The 27,753-nt window shown below is 43.6% G+C and overlaps 1 protein-coding gene across 3 annotated transcripts in view; it reads right to left on the bottom strand.

The window, feature by feature from the left end:
- Positions 1 to 27,753, bottom strand: part of zzef1 (zinc finger, ZZ-type with EF hand domain 1) — a 371,817-nt gene that overhangs the window by 154,630 nt on the left and 189,434 nt on the right. For all 3 annotated transcript variants that reach the window (XM_038813628.1, XM_038813629.1, XM_038813630.1), the window contains exons 30-31: positions 21,347 to 21,511; positions 1,696 to 1,815 (exon numbers count right to left, since the gene is read on the bottom strand). In XM_038813628.1, the coding sequence (XP_038669556.1) occupies positions 1,696 to 1,815; positions 21,347 to 21,511 (285 nt within the window). The remainder of the gene's footprint in view (positions 1 to 1,695; positions 1,816 to 21,346; positions 21,512 to 27,753) is intronic.

Here is a 27,753-nt window from a genome sequence, read left to right on the forward strand (position 1 = left end):
GAGGGCTGACCTGAACAAATTGTGAAGGAATTTGATAGTCTAGATCAGGGGTGGGCAAACTACGGCCCGCGGGCCGCATGCGGCCCGCCAAAGGTCTTTATGCGGCCCACCAAGTCAATTTTTTTTTCTTCATTTAAAAAAAAAAAAATTTTTTTTAAGGTTAATGGGGGGGGTTACTTACTGGTATAGGGTGGATACGTTGACTTGAGTAGGGTGATCATTGCTCGGCACAACATCGAGGACCAAAGGGCCCGTTCTGTGCTGTACTGTTCTATGTTCTACATGAGGCGCCCAGAATCATAACCGGGTGAAGTAATTATTTTACTTAATATACTATGCGGCCCTTTAAAATTGTGAATTTCTGAATGTGGCCCTTGCACGGAAAAGTTTGCCCACCCCTGGTCTAGATGTAGAGGATGTTTCTTCTTGTGGCCGAGTAGCCATCAATATACAAAGATAATTAATAAATCTAAAACAGAACTCCAGAGGAACCACCTTATCCAGAACATTAGAATATGGAACTTGCTACCACATGGAGTATTTGAGGTCAATATATCTGAATTTAAGGGGAAGGTAGATAAACACATGAAATAGAAATGCACATAGGGTTGAATGAAATAGAACGCAGCTCAAGAGAAATACAAACACTGACAGAGCCCACTTGGTCTCAATGTTCCATCTCTGTGCTGTACATTCAATGGAAGAGCTAGAAATGAGACTATGACAGTTGTTGTCTCAAATTCTAAAATCTTTATATATTGCGTAACCAGACCTTTAAAATAGGAAATTTTCTTTGAAAGCTTTTGAAGGATTTGAATGGTAAATAAGATGCAATGAATTTTTCAGATTCTGGCTGTTTGACAGTCGTACTCTGAGCCAATATATTAGATAGCAATCTCTTAGTTGTGAAGGTCTTCCAGCTACAGTTAAGTACTTACTGTCAGATATCTCTGATAGGCAACATTTCTATGCAGTTAACACTTTGAAAGTGTCTGGATAGAAAGCAAAAATGATGATGAACAACCCCACAAAAGGGGTTTGCAAAATGTCAGATTCCAGGAACTGAACATCCATGTTTATGCAGCACATATCCAAAATCTGGAGCCCAGCAGCCAAAGAACTGTAAACGTGGAAAAGCCTTTAAGCCAAGACAATGAGGACACAAAAATAACAGCTGCATCAACAACCAATCCCAATTTAGAAAAACATGGGAGACAGACAGCAAGTAAAAGAATTGAGTGTTGTGCAGAAAAAGTACTGTAACAAAGCTCTGAAATTGGAAGCCTCTGATGTCCTCCCATGGTCCTGCCCTATAGCGTATGGAGAAGATGGCTGGCACAGTAGCACAGTGGTGAGCACTGTTGTTTCACAGCGGCAGGGTCCCAGGTTCGATTCCCTGCTTGGGTCACCGTCTGTGCGGAGTCTGCACGTTCACCCCGTGTCTGCGTGGGTTTCCTCCATGTGCTTCGGTTTCCTCCCACAAGTCCCGAAAGACATGCTTGTTAGGTGAATTGGACATTCTGAATTCTCCCTCTGTGTACCCAAACAGGCGCCGGAGAGTGACAACTAGGGGATTTTCACAGTAAGTTCACTGCAGTGTTATTGTAAGCCTACTTGTGACACTAATAAAGATTATTATTATAACTACATGCAAAAATCATTGCAGTTGAATATCGAGTGGGCGCGAGTACCTACCAATCTTTCTTTGCGTTAAAGTGACGGACAGCATTGACCAGGAGCAACACAAGATTGTAGTAAGCCTGTCGCAGCTCATTCCACCGTTCCTTTCCACAGCCTTCCAACTGCTGATGATAACTGCAGACACAAAGACAGGTCAGAAACTGTTTTCAGCTGTCATACGATAAACAAACATGTATTACAAAAAACTGATGTACCAACATCTGAAAAAAGATAAAGAATTACTCAAAAAAAAACAAACCCATCACACCCCAGATTAGCTTTGCATCACGTAGAACAACAACACCTTGCATTTAAAAAGCACCTTTTTACATAGTAAGATGGCCAAAAGCATTTCACAAGAGTTTTATCAAATCAAATTTGTCAAGCCAGATAAGGAAATGTTAGGGTCCTGTGCCAGAGTTAGGCTTTGAGCAGAATCTGAAAAGAGAGAGAGACAGAGAGAGCAGAGAGGTTTAGCAACAGAATTCCAGAGCACAGAAGGCACAGCCGCTGATGGCGGTGATGAAAATGGGGATCTGCGTATGGCCAGAATTAGAGAAGCACAGATGTCTCGAAAGACTGTGGGGCTGATGATAGGAGGGTCGGAATTGTGGAGTGATTTCAAGATAAAGATGAGATTTTTAAAAATCGAGGTGTTGCCCAACCAGGAGCCAACTGAAGTCAGAGGCGAAGGACAAACAGGAGTTGGTGCAAGTTATGCAGCAGAGTTTTTGATGAGTTCAACTTCACAGAGAGTGTAAAATGGAAACAGCATTCATTATCCTCGCCTCCCAGTACACTTTTTTTTCCCCCAAATGCAGTTTGAAGAAAAACAGTTTTGCGCTTAAGCTGAAAGTGGAAGAAAACTGGAGCATTTTGATTTTCGTGCAAATTTGCACCAAATGTGGAGATGAAGGTCGAAATATAAAACTTAAAAAGATATTTTGGCAGGTTGATCTAGTTCTTTTACAATTCTGAAAAACATTCACAACCTTTGCTCTAACTCAGTGGTTCTCAAAACGTGCTCTTCCAATTGGTCAAGGGGCTGGGCCAAGATGCAAGCCATTGACGCACAATGCCACGCCCGAGGGCATAATAGAGGACAGGCCAAAACCTCCAAAACCCACCACTTGCATGACAGCAAACAGTCAGACAGGCTTCAGACGGTGGTGCACAAGCCGTCATTAGTATAACATATAACTGAGAGGTTGGGTTTTCAAAACTTATGGCAGAACACAAGAGTGGAGCCAGCTTCAGCCTGATATGAGGCTGAAGTTGTCCGAATTACAACCAGACATCAACTCAATGCTATAACATCATAAGCAGCAACAATCTTCCCATTAATTCTGATGATTTATCTTTTTGCATTGGCAAGTAAAAGCAAGTTGGGTAAGACTGGTCGATGGATGAGGCGTCTTTTGTCCTGCCTAAGTGGTCTGCAGATGAGACCCCTTAGGTTTGAGAGCCATTTAGACAACACAATTTGGGCTGCTACTATCAATCAGAATGAATGTAGGAATTCAGATATATTGTATTATTTGTATTTAGTGAAATAACGGTTAAAGAACTGGGTTAATGTGTGCATGACTGCTGCAGTAGTGTTTTTTTAAATCCTGGTTTTCTAGACAGCTAGGCTTTTTGGGAGACAGAGGGACAATTAAAGCATTGTAAAATGGTGGGCTAATGCATTTTTGTTTATATTAAGAGGGTTCCCTGTGGAGTATTTAATTAGAGACATTGTGTTCATTAGTAAGATGATGTTGTTAATGGGAAGAGCCAAGGGTTTAAGCAGTCAGGTGTTAAGGGTTTAGTTTTAGTTGGGGGCTGGACGTCTAGCTGGAAATGATTTCAGCTAAAGATCCTGCATTGGTCCAGCAAGGTCAGGTCTCTTTCTTTAGAGCAGTCTCAAAAGATATCACTTTTTCAAACTGGAGTTTTAAGACATCACTGTACAGCAAGTATTCCTGAGTGCTAACTGTATTTAAAAGTGGATTGGGATCTGAGATGATTTTGTTGTTTGAGTGGAAGTAAAGATAGCAGTTAAGGGTTATTGTGTCACTGTACTGATTAGCATTATTTAAGGGGTAACTGAAAGCTATTTTCTTGTCTGATGTTAAAGATATTTTAATACTCTTACTAATAAAGTTTGATTTGAAACACAATGTTATATTACTTTACATAATATATATATTACTCTTTGAACCAGACGAGGTGAAGAAATAAACAATAGTCTTCTTTTAAAGATGAACTAATTTAATGAATAATATAAATAATATTCTGTGAGTTCTTTGTACTTAATACTCAACTAGTAAAATAAATAAAATACAGTAAAGATAACTAACTAACTGTACAATGTAATAATGACATAATATGTCTCGTCTGTTCACTCTCCTGAAGCGCGCACTCTCAGAAAGAGCGGGAAAGTCTTTCTTATACCATCTGATAGTGAGACATCTAGTGTTGAATTATCTGTACTAAATTTACATACATTGAGCATTATTCATATATAGAGATCACTACATCCCCTTTTTTAAAACATTTTCTTGGAAATATTAAAAGAAAATTTAGTTTATATGAAATGCAGTGTATACAATGTACAGAAATCAACTAGAATCATGAAAAAGTTCACAAATTCAGACGATTGGGTCTTCTCTTTGTCAATCATATTAACGTCAAAGGTGATGAAGAAGCTTTAATGTCTTAATTGATCATCAAATTTGAATGCTTTTGATGTTCAGTCTGTTTTGAGATTGCCTGGTGCAAATTAAGATTAGGAAAAATCTTCACATTATCTGTGACAAAGTAGATCTCTTCTATTTCTTCTCAGAATGTTTCCATCTGAAGTTCTTATCAGATAAGATCTTGGAGAAAATTGCCTAAGTATGCGAGCAATGTCAGGCCAACCTCCTTCAGGAAGTCGTAATCTAACAGTATCATCCTCAGATAGGTTAGACAATTCTTTTGAATGTTGATTAAAGTATCTTTTCTGCTTCATTTTCTGTTGTTGAATTTTCTTCACAGTGCATCGTTGTCCAGGATCAGGAAAATGTAACTGAGGTAGAGTGGTCCTCAAAATTCTACTGTATAACATCTGAGATGGAGGTAATCCTGTTGATAAAGGTGATGTCCTGTAATTGAGTAAAGCTTGATAAAAATCCCATTGAGAATCTTTGGATTTAGTAAGTAGCTGTTTCATAATGTGAACACCTTTCTCTACTTTTCCATTGGGCTGTGGAAAATTAGGGCTTGAAATGACACGTTCAAAATTGTACTTCAATGAGAATTCTTGCCATTCATGACTTGAGAAACATGGGCCATTGTCAGAAATGACGATACGAGGAATACCATGCCTGACAAATATATCCTTGCATGCCTTTATGACAGTACTGGATGTGATGTTGTTCAATTTCACTAGTTCAGGAAAATTGGAAAAATAGTCAATGACTACGAGATAGCCCTTACCAAATAAGTGAAAGAGGTCAGCGCCAACCTTGATCCATGGTGATGTTACAAGATCATGTGGTTGCAGTGGCTCTTTGCATTGATGGTTTTGATGTGACTGGCAGGATGAAGACGACGATATCATGTCCGAGATATCACTGTTGATACCTGGCCAATAGATCGACTGTCTGGCACGACGTTTACATTTTTAAAATGCCTAGATAACCCTCATTAAGTCTCGAAAGCATTTCAGACCTCTTGCTTTGTGGTATCACAATGCAATCTTGTCTCAGGAGCAATAACCATCTACAATAGTCAGTTCTGACTGAATGCTTTGGTATCGTGGACAATTACATTTAGGCCACTCTTGAAGATGATGTATGACTTTCATCAAAGTAGAGGGCAGAGGGCAGCAGAGCAGAGCTACTGATCAGCTGTTCTGGGGGAATTTGCATACGTGCAGTGCGGTCAGCCTAAGTTGAAGGGGAACCGGCGAAGGAGACCCAAGGAGTTTGAGTGAAGACAAGCATCCAGCAGAGGGCAGCAGAGCAGAGCTACTGATCAGCTGTTCTGGGGGAATTTGCATACGTGCAGTGCGGTCAGCCTAAGTTGAAGGGGAACCGGCGAAGGAGACCCAAGGAGTTTGAGTGAAGACAAGCATCCAGCAGAGGGCAGCAGAGCAGAGCTACTGATCAGCTGTTCTGGGGGAATTTGCATACGTGCAGTGCGGTCAGCCTAAGTTGAAGGGGAACCGGCGAAGGAGACCCAAGGAGTTTGAGTGAAGACAAGCATCCAGCAGAGGGCAGCAGAGCAGAGCTACTGATCAGCTGTTCTGGGGGAATTTGCATACGTGCAGTGCGGTCAGCCTAAGTTGAAGGGGAACCGGCGAAGGAGACCCAAGGAGTTTGAGTGAAGACAAGCATCCAGCAGAGGGCAGCAGAGCAGAGCTACTGATCAGCTGTTCTGGGGGAATTTGCATACGTGCAGTGCGGTCAGCCTAAGTTGAAGGGGAACCGGCGAAGGAGACCCAAGGAGTTTGAGTGAAGACAAGCATCCAGCAGAGGGCAGCAGAGCAGAGCTACTGATCAGCTGTTCTGGGGGAATTTGCATACGTGCAGTGCGGTCAGCCTAAGTTGAAGGGGAACCGGCGAAGGAGACCCAAGGAGTTTGAGTGAAGACAAGCATCCAGCAGAGGGCAGCAGAGCAGAGCTACTGATCAGCTGTTCTGGGGGAATTTGCATACGTGCAGTGCGGTCAGCCTAAGTTGAAGGGGAACCGGCGAAGGAGACCCAAGGAGTTTGAGTGAAGACAAGCATCCAGCAGAGGGCAGCAGAGCAGAGCTACTGATCAGCTGTTCTGGGGGAATTTGCATACGTGCAGTGCGGTCAGCCTAAGTTGAAGGTGGTTTGTGGAGGGGCTGTTGGCAAGTGACAGTTAAACCCGAAACACTTTGTGAGTGTTTCCCACCCTACCTCCTCCTCTAACCAACCCCCCCACCCCACGGTGGTTGGGAAGCGGGAGCAGGGGCCTGTCGTGAAGGTGAGTGAGTGCCTTTAAATTTGCTTAACTTTCAGCGGGAGCAGGGTTTGAAGTAATATCAGGTAAGCTCTTCCTTTCTTTTTCTTTTTCTTGTTTTTTTTTAAATCTAGAGGTGATGTCAGGGAAGGCAGTACAATGCTCCTCCTGCAGAATGTTTGAGGTGAGGGACGCCGTCAGTGTCCCTGCTGATTTCATCTGTGAGAAGTGCACCCAACTCCAGCTCCTCAAAAACCGTGTTAGGGACCTGGAGCTTGAGCTGGGTGAACTTCGGATCATTCGGGAGGCAGAGGGGGTCATAGATAGGAGCTTCAGGGAAGTAGTTACACCAAAGACTGGAGATAGATGGGTAACTGTAAGAGGGACTGGGAAGAAGCAGTCAGTGCAGGGACCCCCTGCGGTCGTTCCCCTGAGTAACAAGTATACCGTTTTGGATACTTGTGGGGGGGACGACTTACCAGGGGTAAGCCATGGGGTACGGGCCTCTGGCACGGAGTCTGTCCCTGTTGCTCAGAAGGGAAGGGGGGAAAGGAGTAGAACATTAGTAATTGGGGACTCAATAGTCAGGGGCACAGATAGGAGATTTTGTGGGAGCGAGAGAGACTCACGTTTGGTATGTTGCCTCCCAGGTGCAAGGGTAAGTGATGTCTCGGATCGTGTTTTCCGGGTCCTTAAGGGGGAGGGGGAGCAGCCCCAAGTCGTAGTCCACATTGGCACTAACGACATAGGTAGGAAAGGGGACAAGGATGTCAGGGAGGCCTTTAGGGAGCTAGGATGGAAGCTCAGAGCGAGAACAAACAGAGTTGTTATCTCTGGGTTGTTGCCCGTGCCACGTGATAGTGAGATGAGGAATAGGGAGAGAGAGCAATTAAACATGTGGCTACAGGGATGGTGCAGGCGGGAGGGATTCAGATTTCTGGATAACTGGGGCTCTTTCTGGGGAAGGTGGGACCTCTATAGACAGGATGGTCTACATCTGAACCTGAGGGGCACCAATATCCTGGGGGGGAGATTTGTTAGTGCTCTTTGGGGGGGTTTAAACTAATTCAGCAGGGGCATGGGAACCTGGATTGTAGTTTTGGGGTACGGGAGATTGAGAGTATAGAGGTCAGGAGCACAGATTTGACTTCGCAGGAGGGTGGCAGTGTTCAGGTAGGTGGTTTGAAGTGTGTCTACTTCAATGCCAGGAGTATACGAAATAAGGTAGGGGAACTGGCAGCATGGGTTGGTACCTGGGACTTCGACGTTGTGGCCATTTCAGAGACATGGATAGAGCAGGGACAGGAATGGTTGTTGCAGGTTCCGGGGTTTAGGTGTTTTAGTAAGCTCAGAGAAGGGGGCAAAAGAGGGGGAGGTGTGGCGCTGCTAGTCAAGGACAGTATTACGGTGGCGGAAAGGATGCTAGATGGGGACTCTTCTTCTGAGGTAGTATGGGCTGAGGTTAGAAACAGGAAAGGAGAGGTCACCCTGTTGGGAGTTTTCTATAGGCCACCTAATAGTTCTAGGGATGTAGAGGAAAGGATGGCGAAGATGATTCTGGAAAAGAGCGAAAGTAACAGGGTAGTTGTTATGGGAGACTTTAACTTTCCAAATATTGACTGGAAAAGATATAGTTCGAGTACATTAGATGGGTCGTTCTTTGTACAATGTGTGCAGGAGGGTTTCCTGACACAATATGTTGACAGGCCAACAAGAGGCGAGGCCACATTGGATTTGGTTTTGGGTAATGAACCAGGCCAGGTGTTAGATCTGGAGGTAGGTGAGCACTTTGGAAACAGTGACCACAATTCGGTGACCTTTACGTTAGTGATGGAAAAGGATAAGTATACCCCGCAGGGCAAGAGTTATAGCTGGGGGAAGGGCAATTATGATGCCATTAGACATGACTTAGGATGTGTTGGTTGGAGAAGTAGGCTGCAAGGGTTGGGCACACTGGATATGTGGAGCTTGTTCAAGGAACAGCTATTGCATGTTCTTGATAAGTACGTACCAGTCAGGCAGGGAGGAAGGGGTCAAGCGAGGGAACTGTGGTTTACCAAAGAAGTGGAATCTCTTGTTAAGAGGAAGAAGGAGGCCTATGTGAAGATGAGGCATGAAGTTTCAGTTGGGGCGCTTGATAGTTACAAGGAAGCGAGGAAGGATCTAAAGAGAGAGCTGAGACGAGCAAGGAGGGGACATGAGAAGTATTTGGCAGGTAGGATCAAGGAAAACCCAAAAGCTTTCTATAGGTATGTCAGGAATAAAAGAATGACTAGGGTAAGAGTAGGGCCAGTCAAGGACAGTGGTGGGAAGTTGTGTGTGGAGGCTGAGGAGATAAGCGAGATACTAAATGAATACTTTTCGTCAGTATTCACTCAAGAAAAAGATAATATTGTGGAGGAGAATGCTGAGACCCAGGCTATTAGAATAGATGGCATTGAGGTGCGTAGGGAAGAAGTGTTGGCAATTCTGGACAAGGTGAAAATAGATAAGTCCCCGGGGCCAGATGGGATTTATCCTAGGATTCTCTGGGAAGCCAGGGAAGAGATTGCTGAGCCTTTGGCTTTGATTTTTAGGTCATCATTGGCTACAGGAATAGTGCCAGAGGACTGGAGGATAGCAAATGTGGTCCCTTTGTTCAAGAAGGGGAGTAGAGATAACCCCGGTAACTATAGGCCGGTGAGCCTAACGTCTGTGGTGGGTAAGGTCTTGGAGAGGATTATAAAAGATACGATTTATAATCATCTAGTTAGGAATAATATGATTAGGGATAGTCAGCATGGTTTTGTGAAGGGTAGGTCATGCCTCACAAACCTTATCGAGTTCTTTGAGAAGGTGACTGAACAGGTAGACGAGGGTAGAGCAGTTGATGTGGTGTATATGGATTTCAGTAAAGCGTTTGATAAGGTTCCCCACGGTCGGCTATTGCAGAAAATACGGAGGCTGGGGATTGAGGGTGATTTAGAGATGTGGATCAGAAATTGGCTAGTTGAAAGAAGACAGAGAGTGGTAGTTGATGGGAAATGTTCAGAATGGAGTTCAGTTACGAGTGGCGTACCACAAGGATCTGTTCTGGGGCCGTTGCTGTTTGTCATTTTTATAAATGACCTAGAGGAGGGCGCAGAAGGATGGGTGAGTAAATTTGCAGACGACACTAAAGTCGGTGGAGTTGTAGACAGTGCGGAAGGATGTTGCAGGTTACAGAGGGACATAGATAAGCTGCAGACCTGGGCTGAGAGGTGGCAAATGGAGTTTAATGTGGAGAAGTGTGAGGTGATTCACTTTGGAAAGAATAACAGGAATGCGGAATATTTGGCTAATGGTAAAATTCTTGGTAGTGTGGATGAGCAGAGGGATCTCGGTGTCCATGTACATAGATCCCTGAAAGTTGCCACCCAGGTTGATAGGGTTGTGAAGAAGGCCTATGGTGTGTTGGCCTTTATTGGTAGAGGGATTGAGTTCCGGAGCCATGAGGTCATGTTGCAGTTGTACAAAACTCTAGTACGGCCGCATTTAGAGTATTGCGTACAGTTCTGGTCGCCTCATTATAGGAAGGACGTGGAAGCTTTGGAACGGGTGCAGAGGAGATTTACCAGGATGTTGCCTGGTATGGAGGGAAAATCTTATGAGGAAAGGCTGATGGACTTGAGGTTGTTTTCGCTAGAGAGAAGAAGGTTAAGAGGTGACTTAATAGAGGCATACAAAATGATCAGAGGGTTAGATAGGGTGGACAGCGGGAGCCTTCTCCCGCGGATGGAGGTGGCTAGCACGAGGGGACATAGCCTTAAATTGAGGGGTAATAGATATAGGACAAAGGTCAGAGGTGGGTTTTTTACGCAAAGAGTGGTGAGGCCATGGAATGCCCTACCTGCAACAGTAGTGAACTCGCCAACATTGAGGGCATTTAAAAATTTATTGGATAAGCATATGGATGATAAGGGCATGGTGTAGGTTAGCTGGCCTTTAGATTTTTTTCCATGTCGGTGCAACATCGAGGGCCGAAGGGCCTGTACTGCGCTGTATCGTTCTATGTTCTATGTTCTATGTAGCATCTTTCAGTGTTTCACTGCAAATTTGTTGAAAATTGGCATCAGAGACAGGAAGTAGCTCTCTGAATAATTGTAGTTGAAAATCAACATAATTTATCGATTCTTCTGGAATAACGTCAGTGTTGACTGATCTAGATGAGGTGTATATTTTACCCGGTGTGTATTTTAGAGTGAAATCATATCTTCTGAATTTCATCATCAGACGTTGAAGTCTGGGAGTCATATCATTCAAGTTTTGTTCAATGATGTATACAAGTGGCCGATGGTCAGTTTCTACTGTGAACTTGGGTAGACCACAAACATAGTCGTGGAATTTGGAAATCCCAGTAACTAACCCAAGACACTCCTTTTCAATTTGGGCGTACCTACACTCAGTCATGGATCTTGATGCGTCGGCAATAGGAGCCAATTATTGAAATGGTCTAGTTGAAATAAAACAGCACCTATGCCATTTTTACTAGAATCCGTTGAGATTTTAGTAGGTCTTGTAGGATCAAGAAATGGTAAGCACGGAGCCTGTATCAATTGTTGTTTTAAATCTGACCATTCTCCGTGTGGAGTTTGCACATTCTTCCCATGTCTGCATGGGTTTCACCCCCACAACCCAAAGATGTGCAGGTTAGGTGGATTGGCCACACTAAAATTGCCCCTTAATTGGAAAAAAAAAATTGGTACTCTAAATTTTTTTTTTTTAAATCTGTCCATTCTTCGGTATGTTTTTCAGTTCAGATGACATCTGTGCTCTTTCGAATTAGTTGGCGTAGTTCAGTTGCTCTGTCAGCTAGTCTTGACATAAACTTTCCAAGAAAGTTGACAAATCCGAGAAAGCACAAGACTGCCTTCGTGTCTTTAGGAATTTGCATTGCCTTGAAGGCTGGCACTTTGGTATGATTTGGCTTTATTCCTTCAGCTGCGATGTTGCCACTTAAGAATTTGAAAGAGGAGGCGGCAAACATGCATTTGGCTTTGTTTAGATTCATGTATCCTTTTGAATACTTCCCAAAGACCTTTCATATGCTCATCAGGTGTTGTTGACCAGACAATGATGTCGTCAACATAAATCCGAACACCTTCTATGTTCTCGGTCATTTGTTCCATTGTTCTGTGAAAAATTTCCGTAGCTGAGATAATTCCAAAGGGCATCCTGTTAAAACAGTACCTTCTGAAAGGTGTATTAAAACTACAGAGACATTAACTGGAATCTTCTAGCTGCATCTGCCAAAAACCTTGAGGCGCATCAAATTTGGTAAAAATTCTGGCATTGGCCATCTCTGCAGTAATGCCTTCCATCTTTGGTATTGGATAATGCTCTATTTTTATGTTGCGATTGAGATCCTTCGGATCCATACAGATTCTTATCTCACCTGTAGGTTTTTTCACGCAGACAAGGGAGCTAACCCAGTCGGTAGGTTGAGTAATCTTTGATTCGATACCTTGTACTTGTAATCTTGAAAGTTCAGCCTTTAGTCTGTCTTTAAGAGGAGCATCATCTTTGAGCGTGGTCGACTGACAGGTATTCAAAAAAAATTGTTGAATGAGCTTCAAATCTTTGCACGCTTGAGCTCCATGTAAAGATGAACGAGTATCATTTACTATCTCAAATTTTACTTGTTTTTGAACGTCCCTGTTTGTGACACTCAGGGAACACAAACCGTGTGAGAAAATGGGATTGCCATTATAATTTCTTAATGATTTCACTCGGGGTTTGATTTGAAATCGAGGGGTATGGCGATTTTCATGAGCAAAAAAATGGGATTCATGAGTGCAAAGGAGGTGGGAGATATGTGATTGTGAGTGGGGTATTGGAAGGGGCACCAGTAATGTTGGTAAATGTGTATGCCCCAAATTGGAATGATGTGGGTTTTATGAGGGGGTTGTTAGCAGCAATCCCGGCTTTGGCCACGTACCAGTTGATCATGGTAGGAGATTTTAACTGTGTCCTGGAGCCAAGGGTCGATATATCGAGGCCCTGGTCGATGGGTAGGGTTTGAATGGCAAGGGAGGTGGGGGGGGGGGGGGGGGGGGGGTGTTATAGAGAGAATGGGTATGGTGGATACATGGCGCTTTCAGAACCCAGGGGGAAGGGAGTATTCCTTCTTTTCACATGTCCATAAGGTGTATTCGAGGATTGATTACTTTGGAGTGAGTCGGGAGATTTTGAATGGGGTGGAGGGGGCAGAGTATGCAGGGATAGTTATCTCGGACCACGCACCCCACTGGCTGGATATTCGGTTTAGTACGGGACGAGAGCAGAGGCCAGGGTGGAGGTTTAACTCGGGGTTGTTGGCGGATGGAGGTTTCTGCGATTCGGGATTATGTGGAGTTCAATCAAAATGGGGAGGTGTCGGCGGGCATTTTTGGGAAGCACTGAAGGCAGTGGCCCAGGGAGAAATTCTCATTTACGGTTCGTGCGAATGAGGAAGGGAGGGAGGAACATGACCATCTAGTGAGCGAGATAGTGGAGGTGGACAGGGAACATTCAAGGGTGCCCGCCGTGGAGGGATCGACGAGGAGGAAAAAGTTGCAGGGGCAGTTTGACAGACTGACAACGGGGAGGGTGGTAGGGGAACTGCGTAGGGCAAGAGGGGTGCAATGCGAGTATGGGGCGAAGGCGAGCCACATGCTGGCACACCAGCTGGGGAGGCAGGCAGCGTCCAGGGAAATATTGAAGATCCAGACTGGGGCTGGGGATGTGGTGTCAGATCCAGGGAAGATAAATGAGGCATTTAGAGAGTATTACCAGGGACTTTATGAGGCAGACCCAGGAGGACAGGAGGGGGACATGGGGTGGTTTCTGGACTGGAATTTCCCCAGGTGGAGGGAGCAAAGAGGCAGGCGTTGGAGGAGCCCCTGGTACTAAGGGAGGTGCTGAATAGTATCAGGGGTATGAAGTCAGAGAAGGCCCCTGGGCCGGATGGATACCCGGCAGAATTTTATACGGAATTTGGAGCGGACCTGGCACCACATCTGTTGGGGGCGTTTAATGAAGCACTGGAGGAGGGGGAGTTGCTGGAGACGATGAAGCAGGCAGTAATCGCACTAATCCCGAAAAAAGGGAAGGATCCGGTGGAATGTGGGTCGTACTGATGTGCAAGTATTGGCTAAGTTGTTCGCGGGGAGGATGGAGGATTGTGTCCCGGGGGTGGTTGCAGAAGATCAAACAGGCTTCGTGAAGGGCAGGCAGCTCGTGAGTAATATAAGACGGCTGTTGAATATGGTGATGAATCCGTCGAGAGCTCTGGTACTGGAGGTGCGTGTCCATGGACGCGGAGAAAGAATTTGATCGGGTGCAGTGGCGGTACTTGTTCAAAGTTTTGGGAAGGTTTGGGTTTGGGCCGGGATTTGTGGCATGGGTGCGGTTGCTATATGTGGCGCCAAGAGTGAGGGTGAGGACAAATGATATAAGCTCACAAAACTTTGACTTACACAGGGGTACGAAGCAGGGATGCCCGCTGTCGCCGCTGCTGTTTGCTCTGGCCACAGAGCCATTGGCGATGGCCCTCAGGGGGTCAGCAGAGTGACTGGGGATAATGAGAGGACAGAGGGAGCATCAGGTGTCGCTCTATGCTGATGATCTCTTGCTGTATGTTTCGGATCCATTGGAGAGTATGAGAAAGATTATGGGCCTGTTGAGGAAGTTTGGAGGGTTCTAGGGATACAAGCTGAATGTAGGGAAAAGCGAGGTATTCCCGCTGAATGAGCTGGCACAGCTGGCTAATTTAGGGGGGATGCTATTTACGGTAGCAAGGGATAGGTTTAGGTCCTTGTGACACTCCTTGCAAGGACTTACAAGTCCTTGGAATTCAAAAGATTCACCAAGGCACCTGTGTCCAGTTTGAAAGTAATTGGAATTGTGTTGATGTACACAGTAGTCATCCATTCATTGCTAACGACGTGGACTCGTTGATCTTTTGTTGCTTGAAGGTCCTGGTCATATTTGTGATGAGCTGCCTTGTTGCTTTAAGATGATTATTGTTTGCTTGCAGATCATTCTTGATGGACAATTCAATCACACCAACGAAGAAAGTATTTTCTAATGAGAAAATATCATCTTCTGTGAAATTTTCTTGTGTGTTGATTTCTACTTGTTTGTCCACAGCTCTCACTTTGTAGTATTTTGCCTGTGCAGGAGGAATGTAACTTGCGGATGATTAGACACCGAGAAGCATGATAGTTTAACTTCTGACATCTTACCAAAAGCAGGGCAGAAGTGGGTGTTGCCACACCTGTGACACGTAATCACTTTGTCGTCATGACGTATTAATGACGTACCCGCATGCGCAGACTTCCACTTCGACGTCTCGCATTTCTGTGCGTGGTGAGCGTGTGCAGAGCCCGAAAATGCTTGCGAAGGATAGCTTCCATTCCTCACAGTCTTCTGCTTTGCCTGCGACACCATTTTGATTTTCTCTGCCTCGTGGTAGATATTTGCGCTTTTTTCCTTGGGATAAAATGCTAAATACTGACTTTTGGTCTGTTCCAGGGAGATGCACTTATCAATCGCGATTTGTAATGTTAAATAATTTTGCCGAATTAATGCTTCTCTGACTGTATCAAGTATGCCATAAACAATCTGGTCTCTTGCAAGTGAATCATGTAAATCTGCATAGTTACACGTTTTAGCTAAAGTTTGAGATCAGTGATGAAATTATTCACCGGTTCACCAACATTTTGAACTCTTCTGTGAAATTTTAAGCGTTCTAAAATTTCATTGGCTTGCTTCTTGCAATGCTCATCGAACTTCGCTATAACTTGATTAAATTTTGATTCATCTTCATCAGCATTAATATTAAACGAATTGAAGATTTTGATTGCTTGCTGTCCTGCCAGGGACAGAAGTAAAGTAATTCTTCGAGCTCTGATGCAGCACTTCAATCACTAGCTTCTAAATAGAGTTGAAACTGTTGTTTGAACAATTTCCAATTCAAATTTAAATTACCAGTGGTCTTGAGATGTCTTAGTGCTTGAACTTGGTCATTGAAGAGTTTTTTTTGTCGAAGTTTCCGATGTTGCATTGACTTCTGTAGTCGAATAGTTGATTCCGATATTTTTTTCTCAATCTTCACTAGTCTTTCTTAAAAGCTTTAATCACTCTGGTACCATATATTACTCTTTGAACCAGCCGAGTTGATGAAATAAACTATAGTCTTCTTTTAAAGATGAACTAATTTAATGAGTAATATAAATAATATTCTGAGTCCTTTGTACTTAATACTCAACTAGTAAAATAACTAAAATACAGTAAAGGTAACTAACTAACCATACAATGTAACAATGAAATAACATGACTTTTCTCTCTATCTATTCAATGTCTTATCTGTTCATTCTCCTGAAGCACACTCTCTCAGAAAGAGCAGGAAAGTCTTTCTTATACCATCTGATAGTGAGACATCTAGAGTTGAATTGACTATATTACATTTACATCCATTGATCATGTATATTCATATACAGAGATCACTACACACAATATACCTATTTTGTATGAAATCACTCCTGGAGTGCGGTATCCTTTCCTCACAGTTATACAAAATTAAAGTAAAATATTGGGTTTCTGTCCAGTATCCTAGCCATTGTTGGGGTGTGATCGGGATTCTAATAAAATCCTAATAAATACCGCACACAATATTCATACAACCATGCAACAGTTTATCCAGCAAAAATGGTCTGAAAAAGCATAGGGGTATTTCTTCCTAGTAGTGTGAAATACTAATTTAGATTTCTATTTTACTATATCTCATATCTACATTTTAAAAAAGCTGATCACTGATAAACATCCATCAAAATACAATTCTTTGTATTTTTTATAAATTTAGAGTACCCAACTTTTTTTCCAATTAAGGGGCAATTTTGCGTGACTAATCCATCTACTCTGTACATCTTTGGGTTGTGGGAGTGAGACCCACACAGACAATGAGAGAATGTGCAAACTCCGCACGGACAGTGACTCGGGATTGAACCTGGGACCTCAGCGCCATGAGGCAGCAATGCTAATCACCGCACTACTCAAAATACAACTGTTCGAGTCGAGTGTGATGATAAAGTGATTAGGAGGCGTTGCTAAATTGACTTTATTGAAGGTGGAAGCTATCTCATCAGTATAGTTAACAAGTCAACCTTTTGCTATCATATTGTATTAACTCAGGTTTGACCACTGATGTGTTAGGCTGGCTCTGTGGATAAAATACTTGCCCAAGATACAAACTTGCAGGTTCAAACTCCACTTGGGGATTTGGGGGTATAATCTAGACTGACATATTCGGTGCACTGTTGTAGGTGGTATGATGTTAAATTGACACACTATCTTTCAGGTGGATAACTTTGACAATATTTGTAGCATATCTCTCGATGTCCAGATCAACATTACTCTCAGCTCACATCAACAGAGTTGGTTATAATTCTCAGGGCTGTTGTGAGACCTTATTGTTAACAACATGTCCTAAACAGTAACTGGAGTACACACCAAACAGCAATTCCCTATGCGCACAGTGATAAGAAATTCATTCATCATAAATTACTTCTTTAGTGTTGCTGCCATTTCTTTTCCTTTTTTCTATGACAGGAAACGAGAATCAAAAATTCAAACTAATTTAAATATGGTGCTGGCAATCCTTTTTCAAAGTTATCATTTTACAGGATCTCAAAGTCTAAATTCCCCAATATATTTTCATAATTGAACAAACATAAAATTTGCGATTTTTCAATTAAGATTTTCAAACCCCAAAATTATTTTACCCCTTCTTCAAAGGGGAAAGCGTTTGAAATTACAGGGGCTGGTTTTGCACAGTGGGCTAAACAGCTGGCTTGTAATGCAGAACAATGGCAGCAGCGCGGGTTCAATTCCTGCACCAGCCTCCCCGAACAGGCGCCGGAACGTGGCGACTAGGGGCTTTTCACAGTAACTTCATGGAAGCCGACTTGTGACAATAAGCTATTATGTTATTATTATTAATTTCCTTCTTTGCCCTTCTTCTCACCCAAAGTCTTTTCATTGTACTTAAACTAATGAGGGGGAAAATATTATATTGGAATTAGTTTTCAAAAAATTTAGTTTCCCACCAAGGGCTGAAAGGGTTCAAACTCTACTGTATCGATCTGGATTGCACACACAAGCTGGTTCAGGCAGGAACGCCACAGGTGTCAGCTCTTGAGGGCTGTATAACAACAATGTGGGATAATCTACCATGTACTCTGGTGCCAGGGTGTCTGGAGATAATGGAAGGGAGGCGAGGATCACATTCAGTTGTTTGTCTTTTGTAGTGCCCATACCTCGAGAAGAGCCATTAAACAGCAGGGTTACTGACAGGGAGGGTGATTGATAGACACAAGCTAGATGATGGACCACCAATATAAATATTTCCCTTTGCATTGATGGTTATTATAATTAAGGAAGCGTACACTTGTTGTATTTGGGTAACTGTTCTCATATACTATGAATGATGTAAGCCTAATCAATAGTCATGATTATAGAAACATTTAAAATTATGAAGGGAATAGATAGGATAGATGCAGGCAGGTTGTTTCCACTGGCGGGTGACAGCAGAACTAGGGGACATAGCCTCAAAATAAGGGGAAGTAGATTTAGGACTGAGTTTAGGAGGAACTTCTTCACCCAAAGGGTTGTGAATCTATGGAATTCCTTGCCCGGTGAAGCAGTTGAGGCTCCTTCATTACATGTTTTTAAGGTAAAGATAGATAGTTTTTTGAAGAATAAAGGGATTAAGGGTTTTGGTGTTCGGGCCGGAAAGTGGAGCTGAGTCCACAAAAGATCAGCCATGATCTAATTGAATGGCGGAGCAGGCTCGAGGGGCCACATGGCCTACTCCTGCTCCTAGTTCTTATGTTCTTATGATTAGACATAGATAACTGATAACAAATGATTGGTATATCAGGGGCATGAGGGGCATGAGGTATGAGGGGCAGCAGGGTAGCATGGTGGTTAGCATAAATGCTTCACAGCTCCAGGGTCCCAGGTTCGATTCCCGGCTGGGTCACTGTCTGTGTGGAGTCTGCACGTCCTCCCCCTGTGTGCGTGGGTTTCCTCCGGGTGCTCCGGTTTCCTCCCACAGTCCAAAGATGTGCGGGTTAGGTGGATTGGCCATGCTAAATTGCCCGTAGTGTCCTAATAAAAGTAAGGTTAAGGGGGGGGGGGGGTTGTTGGGTTACGGATATAGGGTGGATACGTGGGTTTGTGTAGGGTGATCATGGCTCGGCACAACATTGAGGGCCGAAGGGCCTGTTCTGTGCTGTACTGTTCTATGTTCTATGTTCTATATGCTGATTTCTTGTAACAGAATTTCAAAGTATAACTGTCTGTACAATTCTTGAATCAGGGCTCTCTGGTGTGCCAGCTTGGAACATAAAGGCCTTGTTCATAACTTAAAGAATTTTTGGCTGGTCGCTCATGAGCATGGGGGTAAGGCACACTATAGTCAAACAGCTGTATTATTTTCCCTCAACAAAACATTACAACGGTTACTTCCAATGCACAATAGTGTACTGCATTGAAGGAAGTGTAATATCAGGTTAATCAGGAAAAGAGAAAGGGGGGAATGTTAATCATGCAAACCTGGCTGAGAGATTATGTATGGAAAGTTTTATTTAGGTTATTAACCATATTCTTGCAATAATATGTGGAAACGGCTGACTTCATTAGCAGCCAACATCTCACATTCACACATACAGAAATCGGGTATCCAATGCATCACTTTTAAACACTGGTGACATTTATTTTTTTTAAATATAGAAACTATAGGAATATTCCTAATCAAAACAAAATGAACCCAGCAGAAAACAGCATCTGCATCAATAGATGTCTCAAGTATTTGTGTGATGACTGCACACAAATTGTATAACTTCCAATGAAAGACTTGCGGTGCAATTGAAAGTAGGCCAAAGAACCAAGAGGATGCAGGTTCAATCTCCAGCCTGTGCTCAGTTAGCCAATCCAACTGCAGTGCCGAGAGCTAGAGCTCACTGGCCTCAGTAATCCTAGAATTGGAAGAGGTGGCAAAAGAAGAATCAGCCAGGTTTCCTGCTCCCCGCAAACAGCCACCCTTGCTGCCTGGAAAATCTGAGCATGTACACCAGTTGAATGCAGGACTGGGCTTGGCTGTTATATTCCCACAGTTGACTAGGCTGCCAACACTTCCTATCTTGGTTCCCACATGAAAAGTAGGCACTTCAGAAAGGTGCCAGTATCTTGCAATTGAATCAGGTGAGGAGTCTATGAGGGGGAAGTAAGTGTTTTTCTTGGTTCGCCTATATTTGAACACAAATTGCTTGTGCGATTTACAAGACCTCAGCTTCCTCAAGAGGAATTATGTACAACGGTAATACATGTAATTTCCAGTTAAATTTTTAAATGGTCAACGTTTGGTGTGGTGCAGTGATCCACAAGTAATATTGACTGTAGCACAGAACACTCAATGAGGGTTTCTTAACATGGAATCTGGAACCTAGATTACACAGGAATGAAAGGTAACCAAAGCAGGGATAGAGGAGATTGATAGCTTGAAGGACGTTGAAACAGCGCTACTGCAGGTCTACAGTGATGCTTAAAATTAGCATGGTTCAAAGAGTCTTCAGCAGGGTTAACAAATACTTTTTTTATTAACTCGATTCGAAAGTCATAACTCTCTCACATTTTCTTCAGCCTTCCATTTTTCTCCAGCAGTTACAATATAAGAATTGTCTAATGGTTACAATTCTGGATTTGTTTATTGTCACGTGTTACCAAGGTACAGTGAAAAGTATTTTTCTGCATGTAGCTCAGACAGATCATTTAGTACATGAAAAGAAAATTCATAGTTGGGCAACACAAGGTACACAACGTAAATACCTAGACACCGGCACTGGATGACAGGAGATGTAAAAAGAGGGTCTGTGTGAGAGAGCTCACAGATGGTTGCCACGCTCCGGCGCCATTCTAAAGGGGAAGCTGGAGCAGAGGGACTTGACAGTGGCAAGCTGGTTATAAAGGTAAAGAAGTTCTGATGAATCCTTGTTAAACACTGCTTCAGAGTCAGCTGGAGTAGTGTGTCCAACTCTGGGCACCGCACTTCAGGAAGGATGTGAAGGCTTTATACAAGATGCAGAAAAGAAATAAAATTTTGCTGACCTTCGTTGATTACACATCCCTTGCATGACAAAAATCTATCAATTTCGACTTCAAAATTTTCAATTGACAGGCAGCCTCAATACTTTTTAGGGTGAGTGTTCCAGATTGCCACTACCTTCTGGGCCAAGTGGATCCTAACATCATTCCCAAATAGTCACATTCTAATTTTAAGTTTATGCCCCCTGTTCTGGGCTCCCCCACTAGAGAAAATGGTTTTTTCTTCATCTACCCTAACAATGCCTTTAATCATCTTAAAAATGGATTAAAGTTACTTTACTTAACAAAAGAGGCCAGGAGAAGATAGGGTGTAGCAGGGCTTCTGATTTTAAAAAATTTTCATGGTACATCTCACACAGCCTACATTAGCAATGAAAAACTACAGATAACCTGTTACTAAATATACCGTCATCCAATGGAACCAATCAAGGCGACCAGACTCTCAACAAAAACTTCAAAACCTATTGAATAGAAGTCAGGTTTTCAATCGCTTAGTGACCATGGGATATGGTTACTCAGGTTCACAAGATCAAGCCTTGTCTCTTACCTAATCAATTCCTTCTGGCAGGCTAAAACTTCTTGCAAAAAGAGAATGCAGGAGAACTGGAAGAGATGAGGTTGTCCCAGTGACTGTAGGGACTCGCTAACTGCACGTAGAACGTCAATGATGCTCTTGGCCTGGGCCTTCCGCAAAGATAGAACCTGTAAGACACTGTAAAAGAATTGTGTTTTAAACTATAAGTAACACACTTCAAGGAGCTTTCCTACTAACACCCCTATCAACATTCTGGGGATTACCATTGACTCCAACTAAATTGGACCAGCCATACAAATATACTGTGGCTACAAGAGCACGTCAGAGGCTGGGAATTCTGTGATGAGTAACTCGCCTCCCGACTCCCCAAAGCCTGTCCACCTCTACAAGGCACAAGTCAGGATTGTGATGGAATACTCACCACTTGCCTGGATGAGTGTAGCTCCAACAACACTCAAGAAGCTCAACATAGTTCACACTGCTGCCTCACGGCGCCGAGGACCCAGGATCGATCCCGGCCTTGGGTCACTATCCGTGTGGAGTTTGCACATTCTCCCCCGTGTCTGCATGGGTCTCACCCCCACAACCCAAAGATGTGCGGGGTAGGTGGAGTGGCCACGCCAAATTGCCCCTCAATTGGAAACTTTTGAAAAAAGCTCGAGTCACAGAATTAGTGTAGTGCAGAAGGGGGGCATTTGCCTCATCAACTCTGCACTACCCCAAAAAGCCAAGCTGTCTTGCAAACCAGGATTTTTAAAAACATGACTGCAGCAGTCATACACACACTAACCCAGGCTGTTAACCCTTACTGCACAAAATACAAATAATTCAGCATAATATATTTCTGTGAAGTCACATCGTACATGAAGATTGTAATGCATTAAGTAATCTGTTTTGGTGATAAATATTATTTGAAGTGTGTAAGGTATGCTGAGATTTTTAAAATTATTTCATGGGATATGGGTGTCGCTGGCAAGGACAGTATATTTATTACCCATCCCTAAATGCCCCAGAGCAGGTAGTTGCTTCAGTCCATGAATTGCTTCAGTCCATGTGGTGTAGGTACATCCACAGTGCTGTTAGGGAGAAAGTTCCAGGATTTTGACCCAGCAAACGTGAAGGAACGATGATATAGTTCCAAGTCAGAATGTCTGTGTGGCTTGAAAGAGAACTTGCAGGTGGTGGTGTTCCTGTACAGGAATTGGTAGAACAGTTTTATTCCAAAAATAATTCCTAGGGCTTCTTTCTCTACCTGAATATTTTGGCTTTATTAAAGGTCCTCGATGCATAGGCTTCTCTTCACCTGTGAGCGTAATGTAGAAAACCACTGCCCCAGCCCCATGAGGTGATCGAGCCACATGCCCATTGCAGAGGTAAATCTGGAACAAAATGTGTCCGGACATCTGACTTGAGCAGCGCCTCTTTGGCTTGCATGGATGCTCTCATTGATCCCATTATTTCTACCATTTATTTTGACACAGTAGATTCTGATCCCCTTATTTCTACCTTTTATTTTGACACAGTAGATTATGCATGGGTCTTAGTATAGTCTCCAGATTAGGGACAAAAATGCGTCGTAATTTAGCAGGACTAAGAAAGTTCGAGGTTGGTTCCCATTCTGAGGTGTGGGTGGCTTAGTAATGGCTTTGACTTTCAAAAACGATTTATGCTGTCCCTTGGCGGCGATGACATGACCCAGATATTCAGCTGACATTCGTCTTTTCGCCCTTTTACTCAATAATCTTCTAATTTCTGCAGTGTACATCTACGTTGCGAAGATGTTCTTCCTCATTCTTCCCTGTAACTATGTCATCCAGATAACATTGGAATCGATCTAATCTTCTTAAGATTTGGTCCATAGTTCGTTGAAACAATGCCAGCGCTTAAGTGATGTCAAATGGTAATCTTTTGTATCAAATAAACCATTTGTAAGTCACATTCGTCAAGAACTGTTGTGAATCCTGAGCCACATTCATTTGAAGATACGCTTGACCGAGGTCAATTTTACTGAGATATGTTGTGTTGTGTGACCTTGTCTTTGCAATGATTCATACAAAACTGCGGGTGACTTAACTAGAATGATGATTTATTCATGTACACGTGGTACGGTAACAATCAGAATGCCATACAGACTCAGTTACTGATCAAGTTACAAAGACTCTTCTGGAAATATCCTTATGTGCGACTTTCCTGGTGCGACTTCTGCTGAAAGCCGGATGTCAGGTGACTGGTGTTTGACGCCACCTGCTGGTGGGAGGTCGCATTGCTGAGTGTATGCAATATTATTCACAGGCATACCACCACAAGATGTTGGCCTCCAGCCAACTCAGCAAATAGGTCATGAAACGGGGTAGAGGGGAGGAGCTCTGCACTAAGTACAAGCTTAGTGACTTTAAAATTGATGCAAATGTGCTCAGATCCATCTTTTTTCATTATGGGTATGATCAGCATAGCCCAATCATCATGTTAGGGGGCAGCATGGTGGCGCAGTGGTTAGCAGTGGGACTACGGCGCTGAGGACTCGGGTTCGAATCCCAGCCCTGGGTCACTGTCCGTTTAGAGTTTGCACATTCTCCCCGTGTCTGTGTGGGTTTCACCCCCACAACCCAAAGAGGTGCTGGTTAGGTGGATTGTCCACGCTAAATTGCCCCTTAATTGGGAAAAAAATAATTGGGCATTCTAAATTTATTTTTTTTAAATCACTCACGTTAAAGGGTTCAAGCACTCCAGTTCTGACCAGCCATTCTAATTTCACCTCCACCGTCGGTCTGATTGTGTACGAAACTGAGCAAGCCATTAGGCAATTCGCTCAATTTTCTTCTTTGATCTTCAGCTTTACTGAGATATCCTTCATGCTACAAAGCTCACCGTTGAAGACGATGGCATGTTTCCCCAAGATTTTGCAGAGGTCTGATTCAGAATCTATCATGAGATTTACCTCAACCAATTTAATCTGATCTTTTCCAGTCAAGTTTTCCCCATTCCCAGAGAGTGGCACGGTGGCACAATGGTTAGCATTGCTGCCTCACATCACCAGGGACCTGCGTTTGATTCGTGCCTTGGGTGACTGGCTGTGGAGTCTGCATGTTCTCCAGTTTCTTCCCACAGTCCAAAAGATGTGCAGGTGAAGTGGTTTGGTCATGTTAAACTGCTGGGGTGTGGGCCTAGGTAGGGTGCAGTTGAGGGTCAATGCAGACTCAATGAGCCAAATGGCCTCCTTCTGCACTGTAGAGATTCTCTAGACATTGTGGTCATTAGTGCTGGATAATTTCCTTTGGGTGTGCAAGGACAAATCTGCCATCTGTTCATCTAATTACACTGGCCCCTCAGAAAAGCCATTTCTCCAGTGTAGGTTTTTAACACTATCTTCAAAGGTTGCAGCGCAATATTTTGGCCCTTTTCTTGATAAACAGTCTCTGGCACTAGCCAGACAGAAGCCCCAGTGTCCATTTCCATCTTCACCGGCTGACCATGCAGTAATGAAGTGACCCAATATTAGTTTGCATCAGCAACAGCTTGTACATTTAATAACAGTTCGTCTTTGAACTGTGAATCAAGATCCTTCTCACGTCCTTTTGGTATCACACTGTCACGTTTTCCTTGATTCAGCTTGCCATTTTTATTCGGCTCTTGCTTCACCTTCCTCTTGGTTGCGCTTATGAAGCCTAACCTTTCTGCGATGACTAAATGTGTTGACTATGGTTTTGTGTCTGGCTTTTCCAGCCGTGTCAGACTCCTATGGTTAAATGGTTTCTTATCCGCTCCCCCCCACATTGTGCTCACGAATGGTGGCACTTGTATATCTGTGCTATCTTGATAGCTTGAACAAAATAGTCGAATCGCTCTGTATCCAAGCTCCATCTTTCTGTATTCTCATCAAACGGTCCCACGGCCCAAAAACTCACGCCACTTTTCTTTATGGAAGGGCCTGCCCGTGCACAAATCGTTAGCACTACCTTGCATCCTTTCTCCCCAGAACAAGGTACAACCCGAGCTCAGCCTGTTTCCCACAACCTGAGCTCAGCCGGTTTCCCATAACCCGAGCTCAGCCTGTTTCCCACAACCTGAGCTCAGCCGGTTTCCCATAACCCGAGCTCAGCCTGTTTCCCACAACCCGAGCTCAACCTGTTTCCCACAACCCGAGCTCAGCCTGTTTCCCTATGTGTTTTGCAACACCCCAAGCTCCAAATGTTGTTGTTGTTGCAGGGTACTTGCTACTCACACCAACCGAGTTTTCTGGCAGCGGAGTAGGTGGCGGGTTTCTCTCCAAAGTTGTTTCCTTCAGATTTTGCAGTCACTCCAGTGGCTGGAACCGTTGTTAGACTCCCCCAACACCAGCTTTCATGTTGCGACGGTTTCAATTACTTATTATTTCTTTGAGTGCCTACAAGCATTGTTCGCCTACCTCGTTGCCAAGTTTTATGTGATAGATTCAAGGTAGAGTCTACCAAAACGTAGAGCTTTATTTAAAAGATGTTAACTACCTGTTTGCCCATGCAAACAGCCGATGACGTCACCTTCAATGACGTCATGCAATCCTTCTCTTAAAGGGCTCCTGTTCAGCTACAAGGCTGTTAGTGAGGAAACACTAACATTATGAATACAAAACATTGTCCTTTACACCAGATCGACTATTACTCAACTATATACAATGGGCCATCTACTCTTAGGCCTTTGCCTGTCCCATTGGTCACTGGATGCAAATAGAGAGTAGCACTTGACCCCCTCAAATCACCCTCCTCTCTTGTTGCTTGTGCGCAGGTAATTGTTCTGTTTTTGGCACATCCCTATAGCTGAGATTGTTTCTAACAGTGTGGCAGAATGAGGGCATGAGTCATATTGCACTATGCCACAGAACAGCCCACATCTACACACTCCAAAGACACATTAAAAGGTTAGTATAAAAAGAAAGACAACTTCTCAAAGAAGTGCTGGTGTATCAAGACTCACCGGTGGCCAATTGAGCATATTGCCAGCTCCTTAACTCAGCATCCGCAAGTAAACCTTTTGTTTTATTCATTCACAGGATGTGTGCATCACTGGCGAGGCCAGCATTTATTACTTACTCATCCACTTTCTCCCTCCAGGGACATAAAGTGTTTATGAGCTTTTGCCACCTTTCACTATCTTTATTGCCCATCTGGAATTGTCTTTGGTGAGCTGCCTTCTTGAACTGTTTCAGTTTATGTAGTGTCGGTACACACACAGTACTGTTAGGAAGCGACTTCCAGGAATTTGTCCCAGTGATAGTCAAGGGACAGTTGGTATAGTTCCAAGTCAGGATGGTGTGTGGCTGGGAACTCCCATGTGTCTTCTGCCCTTGTCCTTCTAGGTGGTGTCTCAGGAGCCTCAATGAGTTCCTGCAGTGCATCTTGTAGATGGTACACACTGTTGCCACTGTGCATCGGTAGTGGAGGGAGTGAATGTTTGTGGATGTGGTGCCAATCAGGTGGGTTTCCTTGCTCTGGATGGTGTTGAGTGTTGTTGGAGCTACACACAACCAGGCAAATCAGGTGGATTCCATCACACTCCTGACTTGTGACTTGTGACTTGCAGATATGACCTGACTTTAATACAAATTGGGCTACTACCCACATGAATAGCACTGGAACTCAAATTTATAGCTGGCTTTCAAAGGTTCAATTGATCCACTAATTGGATGGCTCTTTCAAAGAGCTAGCATTGGTACCATGGGCAATAGCCTCCTTCCATACGATTCTAAAGTTCTTCATTATTAACATAGTCCAGTTCCCAACAGTAAGCTGGCTTCCTTAATCATATCGAACAACTCATGAGTGCAGTTACAATTGGCGAACAGCATTAAGTTTGTAGCCAAACTAACCTTGTAATTCAGGAGAGTTTGCATCGAGTCTCAAACATACCACCTTCAGCATCTGATTTATATTTGAAAGTGGGCGCAATCATATTGCATCCAAGGCAGCTCCCACCAGCAATTCAACATCCTTGTGGCCAGAGCGACCATGAAACTGCTAATTATCTTCCTTTCTTCTATCTGTCTTCCCCTACACCCTGTGTAATGATTGCCTCTGAAAGGGGACTCTGACTGAAATCTTCCAACAGAATTATTATAACTCCCCCATGAAGAGGGAAATTAAACATTGATTAAAGCAAAAAAGAAATTTCAATTTATATTTCCTTCTATTTTCCCTACTCTTAACCAGTAAATTTGGCAGCACGTAGCACAAGTGGATAGCACTGTGGCTTCACAGCGCCAGGGTCCCAGGTTTGATTCCCCGCTGGGTCAAGGTCTGTGCGGAGTCACACGTTCTTCCCATGTCTGCGTTGGTTTCCTCCGGGTGCTCCGGTTTCCTCCCAGAATCCAAAGGCGTACAGATTAGGTGGATTGGCCATGATAAATTGCCCTTAGTTACCAAAAAGGTTAGGAGGGGTTATTTGGG

This window comes from Scyliorhinus canicula, chromosome 12, assembly GCF_902713615.1.
Source record: "Scyliorhinus canicula chromosome 12, sScyCan1.1, whole genome shotgun sequence".
Classification (NCBI taxonomy): Eukaryota; Metazoa; Chordata; class Chondrichthyes; order Carcharhiniformes; family Scyliorhinidae; genus Scyliorhinus; species Scyliorhinus canicula.